The sequence below is a fragment of the Dasypus novemcinctus genome, chromosome 2 (genome assembly GCF_030445035.2).
Source record: "Dasypus novemcinctus isolate mDasNov1 chromosome 2, mDasNov1.1.hap2, whole genome shotgun sequence".
NCBI classification, from domain to species: Eukaryota; Metazoa; Chordata; class Mammalia; order Cingulata; family Dasypodidae; genus Dasypus; species Dasypus novemcinctus.
Window position 1 is genome coordinate 82,901,341 of NC_080674.1, and position 26,131 is coordinate 82,927,471.

Consider the following 26,131-nt stretch of genomic DNA (forward strand, 5'->3'; position numbering starts at 1 on the left):
GGTTAAGAGGAATGCTCAGAAAGACCTGAGAAGAGCCCAACTCTTCACTTTGGGGTAATCTGTAGGTGCAGTATAAATTGGGCTAAAGCATTGAAGGAGGACCTCAATACAGTGCCTACACTACACCCTTCAATAATCAAAACAAAACAAAACATAACAGCAAACTATGGGAAAAGGGAAGAACATAACATTCAGGTTTCACTAGCAACAACAAAAAAACACGAAACATACAAAGACTGGAAGAGATGGTTCATTTGAAGGAATAAAAAAAATAGAGTGACAAAAATGACCCCTGAGGAAAGCCAGACATTGAAATTATTAATCAAAGGCATTAAGTCAAGTATCTAGTATAAGTTTAGTGAACTAAAGCAAAAATTTGGCATTTATTTCTTAGATATGACACTAAATGCATCAGAACTAAAGAAAAAAATAGATCAAATGGATTTCATTAAAATTCAAAACTTTGTTAATTAAAGAACACAGAATGGGAGAAGATAGTTGCCAGCCATATATCTGGTAGGTGTACAATATCCAGAATATACACAGCACTGCTACAACTCAACAAGAACAAAAACAAACCTATTAAAAAATGAGCAATGGACTTAAATAATCATTTCTTTAAAGAAGAACTATGGATAGTTAATAAGCACAGGAAATGATGCTCAAAATCATCATTAGTCAGGGAAATGCAAATCAAAAGTATGAGATATAACTTTACATACACACTAGGATAGCTATTATTTTTAAAAATGGAGGTGACATAATCAAAATGGTGATGTAAGAAATCCCCTGGAGAAATCTCCCCTCAGCTAATAAAAGGACAAATCCAAATTTGCTTACATCTCTGGAGGAGGATAGAGACTTGGAGAAGGACTCTACAAACACTGAATCAAAGAAAATGAAAAACAATCTCTAAGAATACTTAGGAAATTTCCATCATGGACCAGTCAGTCTGTACTCCTCCCCCTCACTTGGTCATATACAGCTTGGGAGTTGTGCAGAGGCCCCATGACCCATGTCCCTCCAGGCACAGCTGGAGACTATAGAGCCACTCACAGCCATGACTTAGAAACCCATGGATACCCATGCAAAGGGATCCAAGTCCATAGAGACCCAGGAACTTAGAAACTCAAGTTTCTAAGCATGTTGCATACAAAAGAGCCCCTCAGCAGAGACCAGGGCAGAACTACTGGAAGGAGGTGTGTTTGCTCAACCAAATCTCTCTTGGCTGGACCTCTTAACGGCAAAAAGAACTATTCTGGATTAACACAACTTTCTATATTGAACCCATCTGGATCCCCGGGGCAGGTTACCCTAATGAAGAAGAAACCAGAGGAAGGAAGGAAGGAAGGAAGGATAGAAGAAACCAGAGGGAGGGAGGGAGGGAGGGAGGAAGGAAGGAAGGAAGGAAGGAAGGAAGGAAGGAAGGAAGGAAGGGGAAGGAAGGAAGGGAAAGGAAGGAAGGAAGGGGAAGGAAGGAAGGAAGGAAGGAAGGAAGGAAGGAAGGAAAGAAGGAAGGAAGGAAGGAAGGAAGGAAAGAAGGAAGGAAGGAAGGACTGCTGTAAGACAGACAGAATGGATCACAGAACTGAAAAGTGAGAGGAAAAGGAGGCACTGAGTGAGGGAGAAAATTTAAAATCATAGGAGAAAATTCTACACAAAAACGAACAGAACAGTACAAGATTCCCAGAGAAGGAACAGAGGAAAGGAAGCTTTCTCCTCGTGCAATCTTAAAAATTCTACCACCTATCCAGGGCAAGAATCATATGAAGAGAAGCTGAGAAAATAACAGTTAAATATAGGCTACTCTAAAGGTAAGAATAAATTGGACCAAGTGTCAGAGAAAAGACTTAACACAAAGCAATCAACAATAAAACCCTAGGAAAGAGGGGGAAACTGACCTTCAGAGTTAACTCATCAAAATAATCAGATGCCCAGAACAACAACAACAAAAAAAATTACAAGAAATGGGATATGGCTAAGGCAAGGGATGAGAGGCAGAATAATAAAGATTAAAAATACACTAGAGGCATACAATAGCAGATTTGAACAGACAGAAGAAAGAATCAGTGAACTATAAGACAGGGAAATTGAAATAGTAAAGTAAGAAAAAGAGTAAAGAATAGAAAAAATTCAGCAGTGTTTCAGGGACTTTAGTGACAGCATGAAGTGCACAAACATATGTGTTAATGGTGTCCCAGAGAAAGAAGAGAAGGGCAAAGGGGCAGAAAAATGTTTGAGGAAATAATAGCCTAAAATTTCCCAACTCTTACGAAAGACATAAATATTCCTGTCCAAAAAGCATAATGTACCCTGTGACATAATGAAGTCATTTTATGAATCCCAAAAAGATTATGTTCTTAAACTAATCTATTCCTTTGGGTGTTGGTACCTTTTGATGCATTAGATTCACTTTAGATCACTTAATTAGATTGCTTTTGATTGACTCAGGTTGAGTATCTGCCCTCTTGCTATGTCTGATATAAACAAAGACAGAGATGAAAAGAAAGCTGCCATATTGATCCTGCCACGAGGAAGAGGACTGCAGGAAAAAAGAAGAGCCCCAAAGGCTGAGAGAGATCCCAGAGTCTGGAATTAGCAGAAAACAGGCATTGAAAGAGGCCTCCAAGAGGCTGGGCTCAAGGAGCAGCTCAAGAGGAGACTAGCCATATACCTGATAGATCACAGCCAAACTCAGGAAGAAAGTGGAGCAGCCAAGACTGAGAGAGGAATCCTAGGAAGAAACAAGCCCTATGCCTGGTCACCCACAGCTGAGCTCTGGGGAACAGTAGATTCTGGAGTATAAGGCAGAGACCTAGACAGAGATCAGTGGCCATCTTACTTTGCCATGTGGCAGGACCCTGAGAAAGCATCTCTGCTGATGTCTTTATTTTTTTAAAGATTTATTTATTTTTATTTCTCTCCCCTTCCCACCCCCACCCCAGTTGTCTGTTCTCTGTGTCTATTTGCTGTGTGTTCTTCTTTGTCTGCTTCTGTTGTTGTCAGCAGCACAGGAATCTGTGTTTCTTTTTGTTGCATCATCTTGTTGTGTCAGCTCTCTGTGTGTGTGGCACCATTCCTGGGCAGGCTGCACTTTCTTTCGCGCTGGGTGGCTCTCCTTACGGGGTGCACTCCTAGTGCATGGGGCTCCCCTGTGCGGGGACACCCCTGCGTGGCATGGCACTCCTTGTCCGCATCAGCACTGCCATTGGGCCAGCTCCACATGGGTCGAAGAGGCCCAGGGTTTGAACCACAGACCTCCCATGTGGTAGATGGATGCCCTAACCACTGGGCCAAGTCCCCTTCCCTCTGCTGATGTCTTGATTTTGATAGTTCATGGCCTTGGAACTGTAAGTTTTTACCCTAAAAAAAAAATATCCTTATAAAATCCAAACCATTTCTGGTACTTTGCATTGGCAGCCCTTTGGAAAACTAAGACATACGCCAAACAGGATAAGTCCTGATATACTCTGAGATATATTAATATCAGAATGTCAAATGTCAAAAATAGAGAATTCTGAAAGTAGCAAGAGAAAAGTGTTTCATCACACTCAAATGATCCTCAGTAAGACTAAGTGCCAATTTTTATCAGAAACCATGGGGGTGAAAAGACAGTGGTGTGAAATATTTAAGGTACTGAAAGAGAAATAGTACAAGCCCCAAATTCTTTATCCAGCAAAACTGTCATTCAAAAATGAGGAAGAGTTTAAAATATTAACACATAAACAGAAGCTGAGAGAGTTCACTGACAAAAGACCTGCTCTACAAGAATTACTAAAGTGAATTCTGCAAATTGAAAGGAAAAGACTGGAGAGGGTGGCTTGGAGTAATATGAAGAAATGAAGATCATTAGTAGGGTAACCAAAAGGGTAACTCCAAAACCTAATAGTACTGTATCCTTAATAAACAACTCTACTCTTTAATTCATATAAAAATCACAATACAATTGAACAGGAAAAAGGCATATTTCTTGATAAAGGACATGATAATATAAAGTGGTAAAGTGGGACAAAACAACACAAAGAGGAGAAACAGAGGGATATGGAAACAGAGAATTCATACTTCCTGGCTTAAAAGCTTAAAAGAGCTATAGTGGTCAAAACAGAATGGTACTGGTAGAAGGAGAGATGTATAGACCAATGGAATTGAGAGTTCAGAAATAGTCCCTCACATCTATAGCAATTGATTTTTGACAAGGCTGCCAAGTCCACTCAACTGGGAAGGCATAGGCTCTTCAACATATGGTAATGGGAGACAGAATATCTATACGCAAAAGAATGAAGGAGGACCCCTATCTCAAGCCATATATAAAAATTATCTCAAAATGGGTCAGAGAGCTAAATATAAGGACCAGAACTATAAAACTCCTAGAAGAGAATGTAGGGAAACAAATTCAGCATCTTGTGTTAGACCTTACAACCAAACCACAAGCAATAAGAGAAAAAATACATGGGACATTAACATTAAAAACTTTTGTGTATTGAAGGATTTTATCACAAAAGTGAATAGACAGCCTATTCAATGGGAGAATATGTTTGGAAACCACATATCTGATAAGGGTTTAATATTTAGAATATATAAAGAAATCCTACAACTCAACAATAAAAAGACAAACCACCATTTAAACAATGGGCAAAAGACTTGAATAGACATTTCTCCAAAAAGGATATAAAAATGGCTAAAAACACATGAAAAGATGCTCAACATCACTAGCTATTAGAGAAATGCAAATCAAAACCACAATGAAATATCATTTCACACACACTAGAATGGCTACTATAGAAAAATCCAGAAAATTACAAGTGTTGGAGAGGATATGGAGAAATAGGACCACTCATATTGCTGGTGAGAATGTAAACTGGTGCAGCCACTGAGAAAGACAGTTTTGTAGTTCCTCAGAAAGCTAAATATAGAACTACGTTATGACCCAGCAAACTCTTTACTTGGTATTAATATATACCCAAAAGAAAGCAGGGACTTGAACAGACATTCCCACACCATTTTCATAGCAGCATTTTCCACAATTGCCAAAAGATGGAAGCAACCCAAGTATCCATCAACTGATGAATGCATAAACAAAATGTGGTATATACATAGAATGGAATAGAATTTGGCCAAAAAAAGGAATTAAGTCCTGATTCATGTGACAAAATGGATAAATCTTGAGGACATTATGTTGATGAAATAAGCCAGACCAAAAAGGACAAATATTGCATTATTTCCCTGTTATGAACTAATTTTAATAAGCTAACTCATAGTGTTAATATCTAGAACATAAGTTACCAGGGCAGTGTGGGGGAGAGGGGGGTTAAGGAATGAGGAGCTGATGTTTGCTTTGTACAGTTTCTATTTGGGCTGATTGTAAGGTTTTGAAAATGGATGGTGGTGACGGTGGTACAATACTGTGAGTGTAATTAACAGCACTGAATTACATATGTGAGTGTAGCTGGAAGGGGAACTTTTGGGTTGTATATATGTTCCTGAAATAAAAATTAAATGTAAAACATGGGACTGTATAACAGAGTGAATCCTATTGTAAGTGATGGACTATACTTAACAGAAGTATAAAAGTGTTCTCTCATGAACTGCAACAAATGTACCACACTAATGGAACGTGTTAATAGGGTGGTACATGGAAAAATACGCCTAATGTAAACTATGGAATATAGTTAAAGTGCAATTTTCAATTTCTTACATCAGTTGTAACAAAGGTACCACACTAATGCAAAGTGTTAACAATAGGTGGGTATATAGGAATGCTGTGTTTTTACATTATTTTTCTGTAAACCTACAACTTTTATCATTTAAAAAACTGAAAAAAGAATGTTTCACAGGGGAAATTTTACAAATACTAAACTGTAAATAGTAAAACCTTCAATTAGACAATTAGTTAAGTAAATTATGGCTCTTTAATGTGGCAGAATGCAAAACAATGCTTAAAAATAATGATGGTCCTATTCATAAAGAGGGATAGGTTTTTACATTATTGAGTGGGGCAGATGAGTAACAGAAGATGAGTGAATCGCAGTCTTACTTCTGTTACACCATATATCCATGTGAGGAAAAAATTTGGAAATATCCTCCAAAACAATGGTTATTTCTAGAAGGTGAAACTATAACTGATTTAAATTTCATTCTTCACAATCTTCTCAAGTTTCTGTTTTCTCATTAAGTTTTTAACACTTTCATCATAAAAACAAACTATAAAGTCAGTTTTATTTTTAGGAAAAAAACCCACAAACCAGAGAAGAGGAAATGACATTCGAAATGGTAAGGAACTTGTGAATAAGCTGTAAACACATGCCCGTGACATGAATGGAGACGATTATCAAGAAAATTAGTATGACTGAAACAAATAAAACCAAAATATTTTAAAACATTCATTTTACTTAAAAAAAAAAATCTCCCTGTAATAGAAACAGTTTTGCTATCAATACCTTTCTGGTAAATTCAGGACGTGGGATTTCCAAATTCAGACAGCATAAGAAAAGCAGAAATGATGGTGTCTGAAGCTTGACAGTTGCTTACAAAATACTCTGTTCTTGCTTTCTTTACTTAATCATGATGTAAAGAAAAATTTTTTTTAGTAGAATCTTTGCAAAATATCCTATACATCATTTACCAAAATGGTTTTTATTCTGACTAACAATTTCTTGAGTACGTTTTTGTTATCATAGCTTATCAGATCCTAAGTGTTTTCACTATTAAGATACTCTGAAAAGAGTATGTATTAGTTGTTAAAAATGTTATCACATCTACATAGGTGTACTCAAGCATTTCCCTGCTGTGATTTTGGATATAATCATTTTAAAGGTAACTGCCAGTTTTTGATTATAGACCTGTGGTTCTACTTAATATATATGCATATTTAGTGTATGTATATATATGAATACATATAATTAGTATTATTTTTGGTGTGGGATCATGTGGTTTTCATGAAACTTGAAAAATGTACATAATCAAATAGCTGCAAAATTAAAAAAAGGAAATTAACAAGTGTTGGCAAGAATGTGGACAAATTGGAATCTTGGTACACTTTTGGTGGGATTGTAAAATGGTACAGACCTGGCAAGTCCACATTTACACATATACTCCAGAGGATTTAAAGTAGGGACTCAAACAGATATTTGTATACCGATGTCCAGAACAGCATTATTCACAATAGTCAAAAGGTAGAAACAACCCAAGTGCCCATCAACAGATGAATGGATAAACAAAATGTGGTGTATACACACAATGGAATATTACTCAGCTGTAAAAAGTTCTGATGCATGTTATATGGTTGAAACTTTAAAGTCCTATGTTGGGTGAAATGAATCGGATTCAAAAGGATAAATATTTTTATCATTTTATAAAATACTTAAAATAGGCAAATTAATAGAGACAGAAGGTAAATTAGAAATTACCAGGGTTTCGGGTGGGAGGGACAAAGGGTGTTATTGCTTAATAGATACAGAAGGTCATGAAAAAAGTCTTGGTAATGGATGGTGGTGATAGCACAGCATTGTTAATGAAATTCATACCACTTAAGTGTATGTTTAAAAATGGTTAACATGGGTAATTTTGTGTTAAATACATGTTACAACAGCTTTAAAAATTCATTAAAAAGTTCAAAGACATGATCTTGTGAGTAAAATTCGAGAGCACAGCACACTGAGAAATGATGCTGCAGCCATGCAAGCCCAACATTTACTTCTAGAGAAGCTTTGTAAACTGAGGCATCTTAACATTTATTTGTTCAAAGTCTATTGGCTCTAAAACTTTCCAAAGCGCCATCATACTTCTCATAAAGATTTCTATGTAGGGAATGAAATTTCTGGGATTTTTCTTAAGTTTCATGCTTCTTTTGACATAAACAGATTCTTCACTTTTAAGGATACACTGAGCTACAGGAACAAACACTTGGTTACTCAGATTGCTAGATGGTTGGATATAAAGACACTCTCCCCTTTCAATTCATTTCAGATGGTTTCACTTTTTTCCCCACCTTTTAAAATCTCATTCACCAAAAGGAGCAGAAGGAGAATTAATTAATTCTGCTATTTGATTTATCTATGCTATTCCTGCCCTGCAACTACATATTGCTACCACCAATAACTATTTTTGCACAGATAGCTTAAATATCAAGTTTCAGAAAAGTTCTTAGTTATGTATGACTTCAACCTGTTTTAAATTCAGGGAACCTTAAATTACTTTGCTATACACTTTACTCTCCATCTTCCTCCTAACCCAAATCCTGGCCTGGCCAGCTGGGATTTATAGTATTATCCTTTCTAATCATTATGTACAAAAGTGCTGCATCACTGAATCAGAAGATCCCATTTTGCTTATAGCCATAAAAAATAATGTGCAACTAGTATTTAAGAATGTATTGAAAACATGGTTTATGTATTTCCCTTGATACCTAAAGACAGATTCTTAATGCCAGTTACATACCTTCATCATCCTATTGTAACTGAGGGTTAAGAGTTAACAAATAATTATGATAATCAAATCATTTAGATGCTTTTATAGCATAAAATAGCAAAATAGCTAGCTAGAGTGGTTTCACCTCTATGGTTATTCTAGACTAACCTCACCCTGTGTACGCTTACCCCTTGTGATGGTAATTCTAGATGGAATTCACCCTTGTTTATGGATTTGGCTTACCTTTGTGTATGCATGCTTACTATTGGGATGGTAACCCAATAGTATCTCTTTTTAGTATCCATATGAGAAAACTTGTGCCTGACCTCTACTCTGGTATTTCTTACCCCAGAACCTTGATCACTGACAATGATTTAACTTTGTGACTCCCCCTGGTTTGGGGTCCATCTCCATCTTGTTCAGCCCCTTAATGTTTATTAATGAAGGGACCTGGTTCCAACTCTATCCCAATTATTCATTAGCACCCTGATGTTATAAAATATTAAATTTCTGCAGATCAGGGAGGCTGTTTCTTGGGCCATCTAAAGTCACTGACCTCCTTTGCTTGAACAAATAAATAAACTCCTTCTTTTTGAAACCCTCGTGTCCCAGGAAATGGCTTTAAAGACATATCAGGAGAAATGAATCTGCTTTTGCTTAGTGTGACTATATTAATAGAGTATAATGCAGAACCTACTCCAAAGCCTCTATTTGGGCAAATGTTCATGGTGAACTAAGACAACCATTTGTTTAGTTCATGAGAAAGATGAATGTAGTTAAGAAGCAGTTTTTGAGTGAATTATCCTCATAATTGCTTCAGATTTCCACATTATGTGTAATCTTATTTGGAATAAAATACTGAATTTTTATCCATTAACAGGTAACTATTGTTAATAACATTAGTTAGCTCTCTGCCTAGAGGAACCCGCACCAAATCTTGCTGTGTATTTGTCTTTCCCATTTCTCAAAAAGCTCTGTTCTTTCCATTTCTCAAATAAATTATTTTTACTGGCCAAAACAACAAAACATTAGTTATACTTTTGGTATGAAAAGCTCTGTTATCTGATCACATGAGGGCCAGTCCCTCATCAGAGTCTTTTCTTAAATACATAGCAATCCTTCGATATGACAGATTCCTGGATTTTATATGAGGCATAATGTCTCATTCAATTATATACCCAGATGTTCACATTTAGTTAGATTTTGATATGTCATTCAGACTACATTTATGCTTGCTTCATATGGACAATTTCCTTTACTTTTTCAATAAGTAATGAAATAGAGGCTAGAAATGAAAGGGTAGAAGTTATAAATGAAACACTGTTTTTTTTTTTAATTAAATGTGAAAACATGTGCCAAATTAAGGGACATTTATGTACATTTTTATGGCAACTTTTCCCATTACATGAATATCTCAAGTACTTGTACAAAAACATTAAGTGATAAACCCATTAAAAAAAATGTAATAATGCGTGTGCAACAAACAAGTCAGACAGACACACACACAGATGCTAAATTTACAAAATGTGCCAGGTAGCTGGTGGCCATGGTTGAATTAAGAATAGTAGATTACTAAATTATCTCAGATTCCAATCATATTTATACATAAAATGTGCATTTATAAAAACCTTACAAATCTATTTTTTTCAGGAAGACATAATATAACACACGTAGTAAGAAAACATCTTAAATTCTTAAAATCACAATCAGATAAATGAACAATTAAATAAACTGATGGCTATCATGAGGAAAGAATTCTATTTATAAAGATTCTTTTTCCATTTTTCATGTTTAAAACGATATCATGTCCTTTAAATTATTCCTTCTACCATTTGTTTGTGTAAATTTTAAATTGTCAATGCAGGGAAAGTAAAACATTTTGAAATAAAATTTGATAGAAAGTCATACATAGATTTCAATTGGTAGCTAATACTAAGAAAATTTCTGATGCATTGCTAAATTTAAAGTAGATTTGTTTTCAAATTATGTAAATTGCCCAGATTATTTGCCTTGTTGTTTTCTAATGAGTAGATAGGTCATTGTGTTTAACTGAGCAATTTTAGCAGAAGGACATGATGGAAATTAAGTTGACAACATACTGTATTATGTTCTGAGGACATATGAGGAATCCAAATTTGCTGTGTATTTCTGTCTTGGCCATTTTGAGATCATTTGGTACAAAAAGGGACAGTGGGATAAAACTTTAAAGTTAATTGGGAATAGATTCTTTCATATTTTTGAGGAATATTAAAACTTGCCTTTGTCATATCAGTGGTACATCTCATTTTAAAAATGAAATGCTAAATATTTATAGGACCAGATCATAACATTTCAGTGACTGGGATAATCAAAATGAGCCCAACATTTATCCTGAGAATAGTCAGTAAACCCACAAAGTGGGTGAAGATGAGCTGTAATTCTGTATATGAAAACTCCTATTCCCACTTTAAAATTTATACTCTATCTAGTATTCTATTTCATTTTTAAAGATGTAGACAGTAAAAATATTCACAGTTAAACTACTCACAGAAATTATTCTACTTCTTTTCAGGAAAACCAGTTACACTAAGTTAACAGGGGATGTTCCAAAAGAGGAAATTCTCATTAGGAAACTTATTCAACTGAGGATTTTTCCTTAGAATGTATATAGTTTAGAAAAGTAATCAAAGTGGTCTTAGGTGTTTTTTATTGATACATCATCTCTGTCAATCTGAATTACAGTTCATGGGTAAAGTTCACAGTTCTGGTAAACAAACTGGTAATGCCAATTTAATTTCTAGTGAACAAATGTCCTCATCAAAAAACTACAATTATTGCATGATTCCTGACAATACCAGTGGAGTGAAAGAGGATTAAATGATAATTTATGTGCTTACCTTCAGATGCAGTGCCTTCACAAGAAGGCCTACTATGGCAAGCTAACATGGGTAAGTAAAAGCTGGGCATGGGAGAATCCATCCACTTAGAGGCTGTATTCCTCTCCATCTTGAATTCCTTTTATCAGCGATTTCACCATTGAAATAAAAAGCAGTCAAAGGAAAGAATTGTATTTAAGTTCTCAGTTGTGCTACAAAATAATGCAAATCATACCGGAAGTGTTCTCTGAGCAAAGTCCTGCTACCACCTCAGCACATGCTATGCACGGTGCACGCGCACACACGCATTTGGTAGCAAAATGGAGGTGTTACTAATAATGGTTCACCATTCTTTCTTTTACTTTCTAGTATTTCTCTAAGTATGGCTCACAGACCCAAGGGCTTTAAGCAAAGAGGAAGTCTGGATACCTGGGCAAATAAAAGTCTTCTTCCATTAGAAGGGAAAACAAAGGGAAAAAAGGACATATCTTTCAGGAAAATCCATGGCAACTTTCCCCCTCCATATTGGACTTCTTCCTCCCACACTATAAACTCATGGGCTACTTCTTGTGTCAATTAGCGTTTTTATGGAAAGAGAAATACAGTACATGGACCATGAAAAAAGGAAAAGCCAGTACCAAAATACTATAATGCATTCCAAACTGAAGTAGCTAAGATTTGTGGTACTGCTTCTGATTAACAGTGATAATCAAGAAATGAAAATTGTCATTATCTCCCCTGGGAGAACTACTATTAGTACTATAAACTGTATCTTTTTGAGAAGAAAATTGTTAAGGGCTGAGAAGGTGAAAATATTCAGTAAACTTATTTCAACTTCGGGATTCAGAGATTGGGAGAGAGGGATAGAGAAAGCTATGGGAGAAGCCAATCAAGATTTCATAGTATTAAGGACTGTGGAAAACTTCCCTGCTGAGGAAGGGATTCGAAGTGCTTTACTGCACATTTCCAGAATATGATGACGAAAAGGTGTGGACAGATGTGAGCTCTTCACCCCCAAACTGAACTTATTTATTTCCATGTAACTGTCTTTTAAACTACAGAAAAGGTGTTATCTGAATGACTGTGAAAAGCAACAGAGTTCAGGTATTTTAGATTACAAAAAATATAAATGGAAGTTTATTTTATTCTTGTGGGGGCAGGGAAAGGCATTCTGGGCACTGTGGCTGTGGGAGAATTGACTTGTTAATCTTTTGGCAACAGAGAAATCCTTTGGATCTCAGATTCCTAGCTGTGAAATCCCTGTTCATTAGCAACCAAGTCCAAATTGGGAACACTTTTAAAGAGGTGTTGAGATTCACCCTTCATATGTCTGGGGATTTATCAGATCAATGGCTATCAACAGCCTTCATTCCAAAGGGCAAATTTGCTACAAGAAAGACAGTTGTTAGTAATCACAGATATCTTAGAAAGAATATGACATGTATTTTTCAACTGTAGTGAATTAAATAGAATGCAAAGCAGAGTAATGAGAATGTTGTCAACCCCTACATTATTTTTACACTTTGTATGTGTATTTTGTTTGCTGATATTATTACTTTACAGTAATGTGCAATGTGTAAAATCAAACCCAGGTACTGCTAGTATACATCAAGGCCAACACAAACACATGAGTGAAAATGGAAAACATGAGAGAAAAAGGTTAAATAGTCGTACAAGAGATAAGGATAGGGTTTAAATGGTTCAAAACCTTAACAAAACTTAATATACAGATATACTATCCTCCATTCGGTGCAAGAAAAAATTATTTGGATATTAAAATTAAGTATCCTTATTTACTGGTATTTCTTAATATAATTTTCTTCTGAAAAATAATTTTTTAACTATTGTATGAAATTTTCTACCTGAAATAGCTAATTTTTCTAAGTTCCAAGACAGAAAAAGAAATAAACACTTACGATAGATTGATCACCATACCTTGAAAATAAATCCAATTTTACTTTTTTAACCAAATAGTTTAGAAATGATGGGACCCATGATGCCACCCATATTCCAGAATCACCCCTAAGTGAGGGCAATTACAATCAAATCCATGATTCTTTTTTTGCTAGTAAGAAACAATACCTTTTCTGAAGGCATGTAAAAGAAATTCAAAATTGGTAACAATGGAGAAAAGTCAACAAGATGTTTGAAAATTTTAGCATCATAACATCAAGCTTAATATTCAAAGGAGGGTCAATTTTTGCACAATTGTCATAAAAATGAAAGTTAAAAGATTATTGTTGGTAAATTCACATGTCTGGACAAATTCTCATCTTCAATTGCCTTAGCTTGAATTTAAGGACTTTTTAGTTTGACTTTTTAAAGAAAGTTCTCTGCAGTTTGAGAGCTTGAAGCAAGCTGTTCTCCACTGTGTAGTCCTAAACTCCTGCACATTGTGAATAATGATGGCTCATTTTATTACAGTTTAAATATGTAAATTTAGTTCAGCTTTTTTTTTTCTCCTTAGCAGTTCTGCCCAGCATCTGTACCATACACTGGCAAAATCATTATTTTTCAGAAAGTTTAAATTATCACGGATTTGAGAGAAATAGTCATCTCAACCAGGAAGCACCAAACATACTGCCAGACTTTCACTTTAGAGATCATAAGTCTAAAGGAAATAGAGGATTCCTCATACCTGAGATTAAACTATGCTTTCCACAGTGTCTGCAGTTTGGATATAGAGTTGATGTTTATCGAAGGATATTTGTATTTTAACAGAAAGGATCTCTGAGTTATCTTTTACAGTCTAAAATCTTCACACTTTTCTATTATGATTTAGGTGTTTGTACATACAATGAAGTACTCATGCACAAAGATCAGGAAAGTGTCATAGAATAAGATCCTTTCATGAGGGAAGTGGATAATTAAAACAATAACAACAACAAAACCATCATTAACTTATTCTTTTCTGAACAGTTACAAAAGTGGATTTGGCCTGAAGTTTTCTAGCCAGAAGAACCAAAGTTACTATAGATGATTTGCCTCTGACCAACCATCCTACATCCCAGGAACAGAGTAGGTACTTTACAGTCAGTGAGAAGTGAAAAGGTAGGCACAGAACAGACTGTTAATAGTCAATTCTGCTGCTAGTAAAAAAGATATTTGGATAGAGAAGTAGAGCTTCAAAGCCTCCAGGTGTGGTAACAATTTATTTTACCCCTGTGCTGAAAGTCTCAATCATTTCAATGTATCTGCTTTGTAATGTCTACATGGAAATGTTCACAGGAAGTCTGAATATAAAATCAGAGGTTATTTCACATTAATGTGCTATTAAAAATTTAGCTCTAGTATTCCTGTTAAGAAGTGACAAATTGGTTTTCATACCACCTCTGGGCTTTACCATGTTGAAGAGAAAACACACTGCTAAAGTATGACAACCCCTGTTACTTTATTGCTATGGTCTAAGCAATTGGGGCTAACTAATGATTTTCGGTATCATATAAGACAAAGAAATGAAGAACTCCATTTAAAGTAGTTATTGCAGAAATATACTCTGTTAGACCCCAGTTAAGCTTTTGTTGATATTGTGTTTTTCTTGAACAGAAAGTACAAAAATATTTTTCACTGAAGGGTAATGAGAAACTGTTTGCTTTAACATAAAGATGAAGACACATTTTCTTCTATTTTTTGAGACAGTACACTTTGAGATTCACAGGATAACTTGCATCAGACGCAATTTAATGAAAGCTCTCAAATAAGCAATTTTATTCCTATCCATGATTGCAGACATTTACAAAACCATAACATCTGAGTTCACCTTAAAAAATAACTTATATAAAGCAGTGATATACACAGCACAAAATATTTCAGGGAGGGGCAGGAGCAACTTTTAATAATTAAAATGTAAACGTGAAAAAAAGGATGGAATAAAAGTCCCTACATATTTCTACTTAAGATGTCATGTGATAATATTTTACAATGTCCTGTGGGTCAATGTATGTATGTGTATATGTTTGTATAACATACACATATACAATACATTCTCTTTCCCACACATATACATACACAGATAATTATTTGCAGTTCAGTTTAGGGCAATTCTAAAATGCCACTCTGTACAGTTATTTGAATCACGTTTGGACCCGCTTTCTTCACAAAATAGGGGAGAGAGCAGGAACTAAAAAGGTTGCTTCGGTGTGACGAGATTCCTTTGTTTAACTGTACACTGTGATGAATAATTTTCTTCTGGAGTAGTTCTGTGAAGGGCTGACTCACTGTGGTTTTCATGAGGAGACTTGATAATGGATCACACACTCATTGTCATGCTGGGAGAATACTGGAAGGAGAGAAGAATTCATATTTTAACAATTCTTTTATAGAACACTAAGGATCTTGCTGCAACAATGATAACTGTGAAGTTTTATTTCTTATAATCTTTTATGTTCAAGCTTTTAAACTCATACAACAAAAAAATAAGAAATTATAAAGAGTAAATTTAAATAGACTTAGCTTAGTCCTGAACTTTTAAATATTTCTTCTGGAAATCAACCAGACCCATTCTTTCCCAGACAGAAGATGTTGATATTTACCCAGTTCCTCAGCCTCCTTCCAGCCAGATTTATGTTTCCCAGGCACTTACAACAATTTGGGTAAATTCAGTCCAAGGCTGAATCATAATAAAGTAAGTATGAGGAATAGTCTCTGCTGTGTAAACTTGGGATGTAACATAACCTCTCTGTGCTTTTATTTCCTCACCTGTAAAATGGGTTTAATAATAGTATCTATCTTAAAGGGGTTTGGGGGTGATTAAATAGAAAAACCTTAAAATATGTATTTGTTGAATACATAGAAAGTATTTAGTAAATGTTAGGTGAATAGTACAAGGAAACATACAAAAAGACAAAAACAACCCTCAGTGGGCTCTGAGAAGTTCTTATTAAAAGCATTTAAAATACTTTAAGAGTCTGATTTATACTTTATCACATAAGTTTCTTGTCTCTAATCTGTGGCTCCAATTGCATTTCACAATCATTTTTGGGTGGAACATTTTTGTTACATGCTTACTTGTCAGTTTGATGGGGCTAAGAATTGATAGAAGGTGAGACATTCAAAAGTTCGGAAAAGTGGTCGATACAATGATTTAGAGAGAAATAAAGGAGCAATTCTTTTGATAATTATGCCACTTTATGCTTATAATCTTGGGAACAGACTGTGAAAGAGGTTCTAGAGTAGCACTGTCCAATAGAACTTTCTTTGATTATGGACATGTTCTATAATCCTTGCTATCCAACACAGAATTCACTAGCCAAATGTGCCTGTAAAGCATTTGAAATGTAGCTAGTGTGATGAGGGTTAAAGTTTATTTAATTTGAAGTTATTTAAAATTAGATATCCACAAATGGCTAGTGACTTCTGGACAGGGCAGTTACAAAAGTCTGAGGGGCACAGACTCCCAAAATGATAATGATGCCCAGGTGAGGGTTTCTAAACAAAAATGTAAATTTGAATCCCTAAGTATTTTAAATGTTTGATTACAAACCTTTATTAATAAGGACCAGGGAAAGGGGTTTCCTTTGGACATGCTAATAATGATTGTGTCTCACTGAAAGGGGCAGATGAAGCTTCAGGGCTTTACCAAGAACACTGAAGATGGGGGTGAGGCGAGGAGAGAGAAACTTTTTGAAAAGTAGCAGACAGGAGAACACAATGAAGTGAATCCCAGATGAGCTGAGGTAGGCTGCAAAAACCAGAGATATTAAGTGTTTATCAAGGTAAGGATGGATTAAATATTAATAGTGAGAAAGCGAGATTCTCCAGGGATGAGCTCATGGTGGCAATGGCCCAGCTGTCAAAAGTTTGGACTAGAGGTCATTAGGGGTAGATCTAGGGTCAAAGCAAAGCAAAGCAAAGCAAACCAAAAGTAAGCATGATTCCTTAAAGGTAGTGTCTAGTCCTGAAAAAAGGGTCACTGGACCATAGGAAGAAGATTGCTAATCCTTTAAACACATGTCAAATCAAGGAAAATCTACCTGTTAATCATATAATTGCCTGAAATTTTCTTTCATTGTAGAAAACCTAAGTTGTTTTGAACTGACTCTGTACATTAGATCATAGTGAACAGGATGATAAATAGGAAGACTGTGAGAGAACAGAACGGGTCTTGTGAGATATGAAAAACTCTCCCCCTTTCACCCTTGGTAGTGGCACCAGAGAACCAAAGCAAAACAAAACAAAAAACCCGAATGATCCTAGACTAGGACTGATGAAATGGAGCCCACTCCTGACTGAGCTGGAAGGAGAATATACCCCTATCTCACCAAAGATACCATGCAAAGTCTCAAACTATGACAAAAAAACCTCAATTAACTACCCATAGCCTTTGACTAATTGAAATTATATCTGGGTGCCTGACTTTCAGGGGAAAGAACAAACAAGAAAATAAATAGATACCAATGTTTCATTAAAAGGAGGAAACTCAGGGAATAATCCAAAATGGGCATAGAAAAATTTATGCCTTCTATAGCTACTCTTATATTGCAGTAAGAACTGATGACCCAATCAGTGCTGTCCAGTAGAACTTTCTGTGGTGATGGATATTTTCTATTCTGCACTGTCCAGTACAGTAGCCACTAACCATGTAGCCACTACTCGGTTCTTGAAATGTAGCTAGTGAAACTTAGGAACTGAAAATTTCATGCATTTAATTTGAATAAATTTAAATAGCAATGCTTGATCACCCGTCATTATTCAAAGCAAATATTTTACTGCGTGTACTGTGCCAATAATCTGAAACAGTAAGACACTAGAGCATTTCAGAAAGGTTGTCAAAGGAAATGTTTGAAAAAAAAGTTCCTTGGTAAACCATAATTAATTCAACAGACTATCTCATTTAATGCACATCTGAATAATCAGGGTTTAGAAAATTTTGAATTCTTTTTTCAGTTCATCCATGTATCACGTAACATTAGGGAATATGGTTAAAAATATATTATACCTTTACATATGCACATACTTTGTTATCAAGCATTTTTATTGGTTGTTATCATCTCTTAACCCTGGCAATTGTTAACATTTTAACTAGTGACATTTCAAATGTCTTAAGAAAATCTTCCAGAAAAATAACTTGTTACAGATTTATTGGGAAGTTAAGAGCTAGGTGTGCCTCATGAGGCAATTGAGTGAAAATAAGAGTACAGCAATATGGAAAATAAGGGTCAGATTCAGTCAGAAAGGATGAAAGAATCAGCTCCAGGCAATACGACTCAGAAAAAAGAGCAAGCATCTAATAAAATTTAATTGCTGAGTAATATGAATAACTGTTAAATTATACCCTAAATGCATTTGGTACAGTAAAAAGATTGTCTGTTATGCCTGAGTGTCTCTATAAGCAATGTGCTGTTTGTACTCCCAAGGCTGTACACTGCTCATCTGACACTGTCTTAGTTGAAACTGCATCAACTAAGTGAAATGTAACAAAATCACAAAATTTCTAAGAAAACTCATAGAATGTACAAGCAAAAAGGAATTTCAGCTCTTTTTTGGCCACTATTCTTCAAAGTAGAAGAGAAGAGGTTTGTACTTTTCCAGAAATAATGGAAGAGTAGGTGTTAAATGGAATATCATGTTTAGAGACATAAAATATTCATGGTGTATTGCCCTGAGACTACATTGCAATGTTTCTGTTGTACTGCTGCATCACTGTGCAATGACATATAATATTTGTGCCAAAATGCTGTGATATCAGGTTGCCCTTTTTAAAAACTATATCATTAGTCTGGTTCTCCTCAATCAGACAATAAAAAGGCACTTGCAAAGCTGTCAGCAGTATTAATGTTTGGTTTACAAAAAACATTTCATATATATATCTATAGAAATAGAAAGTTGTACTTTAAACATAATCCAACTTATTTTACTTTTTCTTTAAAATATATTTGAAATGGCATGCTCTTTGAAGTATATTTTGAAATGGTATGAACTAGAGAATGTGATTTTTCTCTTATCATACCCAGTTCACACAATATGGAACACATCAGTGTTAGCCATTAACTCTTTGGACAATGTGTATACATTCCTGTTTATACACAAGGATACTTCAAATTTTATTACATTTCTATTTCTAAGCATCTATATATTTTATTTTCTTAATGAGAGAGAAATAAAGAATAATTCAGCTATTCAGAGCTAGACTGAAGTGAAATAGATTTAGTGTTTATATAACTACAAAAACCAATTTGGGTTTAGATGATTTCTTTACAATAGCAGAAAATGACAAAGATGAGTAAGGGCAATAGGAGATGATACACTACCTTGTTTGGTAATTTTTATTTGCCACCATGATTTTAATATCATGTTTATTCAATTGATTCTAGCACAATGCCATAGGAAAAATATTCTGTTACGTTAATTCAAGAAATAAGAGCAACTGCTTTCTTCACATGAAATGCATGCAAACTATTTTTGAAAGAAGCCTTTGGACATTCTGTATTTTCAAAAACAAACATTTTTTCCAGTGTTTGAACACTAGGGGGCATCTTTGTTTCCTGAAATAAAGGGCCTTGTTTCCGATCCCCCAAATAGAGGCTGAATAGTGAGACAAGTCTTTCACATTTTGCTCTGTAAAACATGCTGGCATTACCAAGTTCTGACTTTGGGTTGAGCACTGCTATTTTGATATTAATTAAAGGAAGTCACATGTCTGAGGTGCCTAGGAAGTGCCTGGCACATATACAAAAGCACTCTAGAAGTATGCTCTCCTCCTAGCTTTCCTTCTGTGGTTTAACTTCAATAGAAAAACCGACAAAATCCTCAAAAAGCAGAATGCTAAGGAAAAAAAGTGCTTCTCAGAGACTTGTGTTAAGAAACTCTAGAATCTGCATGTTCATTTATGGAAAATGTTTTCTTTTTTAATTCATTAAATAGTTCTGCTTTTCCCTGACTAGAAATCTACCTTCTTTATTTCTTTAAATCATTATATTTGTCAGCACAGAATCCTTTTTGTATTCCTTCCTCTTTGCACTCATTTCTCGTTTTTTTTTTTTAAAGTCTAAACAAAACTGTGTGGTGATGGGATAGAGGGAGCTAGAGGTAACAATGACATCATACAGAGCATGGCAGCTCTGCTCTCTAGAAAGACAGGAGAACCAAGCAGCGGGCTTGGAACCACCTCCAAGGCTGCACTCCCTCCAGTGCAGCAGCGCAGTTTCTCAGTTCACAATCCAGTTATTTTTCCTTTGGGGACTTTCCTGGTAGGGACCCGAGATAGGGAGCGACGGAGTTGGGAAGGAGGTTTATTTTCTGCTAACTCTGCCCTGTGGTTTGGCATTTTACCTTCTTGTTGGGTTCAGGGACAGGGAAGTGGGCCAGGAGTCAGGGAGGCTCCAAGCCCTGCTTTAGGCGCTCTCTTTTCTTTATGTGATTCATAAAGGGACCTGCTGTTTCGTGTGCATAGTCAGTTGGGGTTAAAGGTGTTTATCCCGGGCAAAGAAGTTCTTCATGTTTTGCTTTATTTGATATTCTGATGCCCACAAAAAGCTTTCTAATGCCAATTTCGAAGAGGCACCCCTTTTTGGACTGTTGAACAAGATAGCTAGCAGTCAATCATGAAAAAACCTGGGAAGGAAGAAGGGAGAGTTCCTCTGTTTCTGCCCATAAAGTTAAAGTTACACTGAACCTTTTTAAAAAAAAGTTTTTTCTCTAAGCCAAATTGATCATTTCCTCTGTATTTTTAAAACACATGGTTTATATAAATTACAGCATTTATTAATCAGACTTATGGTTTAGTTAGCTGTGTAAGCATCTGTTTTTCCCATAAGATTGTGTTTTTGAGGATAGGAATGTGTTGTATTGATCTCAGAATACCTTGCCCTTAGTCTAGTGCACTGCATACAGCAGGCTCAAGAAATGTTAAACTGAACTCAATTAATTATCATAGACCTCGCTGAATTATAACATTTTTGCTGGAAGAATTAGCAGAAAAGGAAATAAATGTCTCAAATTAGAGTAAAACGAACATAGGAAAATTAACTTGTCCATAGTCCTACAGCAAACCAGCCTTAGAGCCAGTACTTCTGACAACAGACCTTGGTTTACAGAGACCAGAGGATTTTAGTAACATGAAAACTTAGTTTCCTAGTGAATGTTCTCTGTGAGAAAACTAGTATTATAGTTTTTGTAACTGTGTGCACAGAAGTAAAAAAAGTAATGGCTTTATGCATTTATTCTAATAGAAGAGCTTCAGAAATAAAATCTGGATATAATAAGATTTTAAGGGAATACTTACACTCTCACTCTGAAAAGGATTTAAGAAATTTCCCCCCATTTCGCCATCATCCCTTGGAGTGCCCGGTTGATTACTCAGGCTCATATTATTGGGAGAATTCTGTAAACAAGATTTAGAAAACAAGGCATTGTTGAAGATTTAAATTTCCTTCTTGCATTGTACTGTTTCAAAAACTAAATCTATAGCAGCATCTCTAAAGGCAAAACAGACTTAAAATTCAAACCTTACACTTCTGCCATGTATGCTAGTTCATTCTTTGTACCTTGACAAGTACTAATTTAACTTCCCCAAATGAAGTTAAAAAAAACTCCACCACCACCTAAATTCACCATATTTATTTTCTTTTAGTTTCAGAATCAATATTTATCCCACGCCACCCTCATCTTGGAGAGTTCTACAGACTTTAAACCACATTCCCAACAGGGTCATGGAGAAGAAAGCCCACCTCCTGAGGAGGCAAAATGGAACAATAATTTCCCTTGCTAGTTCTACTAGTCAAAATTCAAAAGATTACTACTCTAATAAATATTTCTCTTTAATTCTACATGCACTTTTTATATAACACTATTTCAACTCTATTTTTTTTTAAAACATGAATCATCAAGAAAAATGGAAGATAGTTAACCAAAGTAGTTAAGAGCTACAGGGACACCTTAGGACTCAAGAAGTGTTACTTTAGGGAAGTGGACTTGGCTTAACTGATAAAAGCGCCCACCTACCATAGGGGAGGTCCAGGGTTCAAACCCAGGGCCTCCTGACCCATGTGGTAAGCTGGCCCAAGCACAGTGCTGATGTGTGCAAGGAGTGCTGTGCCACGTAGGGGTGTCCCCCGCCTAGGGGAGCCCCACGTGCAAGGAGTGTGCCCTGCAAGGAGAGCCGCCCCCGCGAGAAAAAAGTACAGCCCGCCCAGGAGTGGTGCAGCACACACAGAGAGCTGAAGCAGCAAGATGATGCAACAAAAAGAAACACAGATTCCTGGTGCTGCCCACAAGAATCCAGGCGGACACAGAAGAACACACAGTGAATGGACAGAGAGAGCAGACAATGGGGGGTGGGGGAGAGGGAGTAAATAAAAAATAAATCTTAAAAAAAAAACAAGTGTTACTTTAAAAGGGAAAGAAGGCTCAAAAGCAAATTGTTTCAGAATCTTTATCATTTGTTTAAAGGTAGATTTACTTAGAAACTTTTCTTTAGTACAAATGGCTGATTAATCAAATACTAAGAGAGCAGAACATTAGTATGTTCTATTTAAATTTGTCAGGCTCACTGTTATTGTGCATTTTTTGCCATTATGCCATGATAGCTGATAGTCCCACAATAACAGGAAATACAGAATAGCAGTGGTATATAAAATTTGTTTATATAATATTATGGCTGTGACTGAGGAGATTCTTTTTCAAGGTTCATATTATTGTCTTGTAAAAAAAACTTAAGGGTTAAAAATTTTTTGTTATTTCAATTGGAGAAAGCTTTTAACTATTTTCCCTAAGCTATTGCCATTTTATATTGTTTTGTAATAAGTTTTAAGAAAACTGCTAAGAGGATTTTCACTTAACTAAAACCAAGTTGTCATAAAAATTAAAATTTCATGAATGAGATATTCCCAGAAGAATTTGTATTTTTTAAAAGAATATGGTTAAGCTGTAAAGCAGACACAGGTAAATGAACGGATAGAAATATAGCTTGTATCTTGTCTTGCTGTGCAACCCACAGGGAGGATCTGAAAATAAAGATCCTCTGAAGTTCACAGGAGCTCTACATGCCACTAAACCTCAAGGGCTGAGGAACCATAGTTAATACCATAAAGATGATCCTAATTTTTTTTTTTGATAAATATTTTTTCTCGGAAAATGCTTGTTACCCAAGTTATAGAAAAGCAACTGTACTTTGAAAAAGAACATGGATAATTTGATTTCTTGAAGAAAAAAAAAACCCATTAAATTTAACTAAATATAACTTGCCCTATATTCATCATTGCATGATCTTGTGGAACACTTCCATTGCCCCACAGTTACACTGATTCCATCCATCCCAGGGTCCACATGATGGAGGAATAGAGTATGGACTAGAATGGACTTACTGATATTCTACTATGGAACTATTGTGATTAGTAATGGAAGAAATTATAGCACTGATGTGGAGAAAGTGGCCACAGTAGCTGCTGAGGGTAGGGAGAGGAAGAAGAGATATGATGTGGGGGCATTTTCAGGATTTGGGAGTTGTCCTGGGTGGTACTACTTGGACAGATGCTGGACATTGTATTCCCTGCCATGCCCACTGGGTGGACTGGAGGAGAGTGTAAACTACAATGTAAACCACTATCCATGTGGTGCAGCAATGCTCCAAAATGTATTCACCAAATGCAATGACTGTCCCACGATGATGAAAGAGGTTGATGATGTAGGAGGAGTGGGGTAAGGAGGCGGGGTATATGGGGACTTCTTATATTTTTTGTTGAATGTAACATTAAAAAAAAATAAAGAAAACAAATTTAAATATATTATCTTAAAACTAAGCTCATTAAGTATTAATTAAGTTGTGCTTTGAAAACAGGAATGATAAAGCTAACTTAGTTCAAAAAGCAAACTAAATTTATAAAAATATTGTTAAGATTTACAACAAACCTAAAAGTCCTTTATCCATTTCATACATAATGGAGAAATCAGTAATACTGGAATAAAAAATAATCTGACATACATATGAGGTATTTTAAGTATGCATTTGGAAACTGTATCCTTTACATATTTAAATAAATGTAATGAAATGAGGCCTTTCATTTGTGCATAACATTCACATTCTCAGTAATGTATGAGATGCCCTGAGAGGGGTATCATCTTTTGGACTCTGTTGGGGTGTGCTCATTTTCTGCTGTAGTACTTTCATATGCCATTTTTTGATTTACAATTTTAAAAACTTAATGGACTTCAAATCTGATTCCTGACGCAAAGTGTTGATTTAAAAATATTTAGAATTTGAAAGGAACATTGCATTGTTGTTTTTTACTGTGGTAAAATCTTTGAAAAATGTAGTGAAAGCAAAAGCTCCTCAGTGGTTAGTCTTAAGAGACACTGTTACAATCCATGGTCACTGAGTGACAGGATGAGAATAAAATAATAATGAGCATGTTCAATATTGGTATCTGAAGAACAGCCAAGTCCATAGAAGCAAAGGAGCCCAGAAAATGTTATGAGAGTTCAATGAAATGTGTGTATGTTACACTTAACTATAGCTACATTGTCTATAGTAGATTTCATCATCAAGATAAGAACATAATGCACAGGAAGGGCTTAGGTTGGTCAAAAGGCATTTCATTTGCTTGCATACTTATTTAGGTAGTATGGAGAACAGATGAATAGAAATAAAAAGTTCTGATAGCTACAATAGGCCCTTTGGTTGCATTTCTTATTTCAGTTGATATAACCTTTATTCCCTACTTATACTCTTAAGAATTAGCTTGAAAAGTATAGTTAGGTTATATTGATCCCATCTTTGAGGGATTTTTATTACATTTTTAAGTTGGAATACTTTTCCTTATTTAAGCTGTGATGACATATAAGAATGCATACAATTCCATGTAGTTTTCCAATTTTATTTTGCAAGCATTCAAACATATTTTCTCTAACAATAAGTTATTGTTCCTTCTTCTACCCATGCTCAGAAAGTGTTCAATACCTTTGCAAACTATTATTGAAAAAGCAGAAACTGAGGAAATTTTGGCTCTATAATTATTTGGGGGATTGAATTATGTTCCTTACAAAAGACATGTTCTCAATTTAGTACTATTTATCTCACAAATAAAATGGATAAATCATAGTACATTCAAAATAAAAAACAGATAAGAGTTGAAGTAGTATTAATAAACAACATTTTAAAATGAAGTATGAAGTTTTAAAAAACATATAATACTTGTGGCTTGACAAAAACACAGATTAAAATGGAGAATTAGGCCTATGTAGTTGGAGACCTAGATTTTGAACAAAATTGCCTAGCAGTAATGATCAAGCTTGTCCTTTTTTTTTTTTTTCTTTCAGGAGGCATTGGGGATTGAATCCAGGACCTCATACATGGGAAGCAGGCACTCAACTACTGATACACATCTGCTCCCCACATGCTTGTCTTTTAATTCACAGAAAGAATGACTACAAAAATAGAAGGGCAAAGAAGAATTCAGGAAAACATAGAAAATGAAGGAGAGTTTCTTGAGATAGTGGAACATATCGGAAAAAGATGAAGGGTGGGAAAAGTGTAGTTAGTAACTATGGGCATTCTTGGGAGCATGAAACAATTAGGCTAGGAATGGGAAGAAGCAGGGAGAAAAATCATTTGCGGGGGAGTGCTCTTCAGTGTGCATGATGGTGATGATAATAAAGTGCCTACAGTGAAGTGGAAATGGGATGGACATTACCATCTCCCAGGTCCCAGCCTGTTTAGAGTTTGGAGCCAATGAACTTGGAGTGACCACGTGAGTGGGTAGTGCAGAAATGAGCTGCCTAGGAGCTCATTTGAATGCAGATGCATCTAGCCATTTCTAGTACTCTGCCAAGTGGGATATTTATTACTAGGGATAATTCTTATGTTAATTTAAATTAATTTGGACTTTGTAAGTTTTTCCTTATTGTATTTGTTTGATCTCCTTAGTTACCCTGAG

At 35.4% G+C, this 26,131-nt stretch overlaps 1 protein-coding gene across 10 annotated transcripts in view; it reads right to left on the minus strand.

The window, feature by feature from the left end:
• Window positions 1-9,715: 9,715 nt before the first annotated feature.
• The window catches only part of SSBP2 (single stranded DNA binding protein 2), a 350,060-nt gene continuing 333,644 nt past the window's right edge, over window positions 9,716-26,131 (minus strand). For all 10 annotated transcript variants that reach the window (XR_011646098.1, XR_011646097.1, XM_004455906.5 and 7 more), the window contains 2 exons: window positions 21,484-21,582; window positions 9,716-15,540 (listed from right to left, as the gene is read on the minus strand). Coding sequence is in view for 8 of the 10 variants with exons in the window: in XM_004455906.5 (XP_004455963.1) it covers window positions 15,511-15,540; window positions 21,484-21,582 (129 nt within the window). In the remaining 2 variants the exon portion in view is untranslated. The remainder of the gene's footprint in view (window positions 15,541-21,483; window positions 21,583-26,131) is intronic.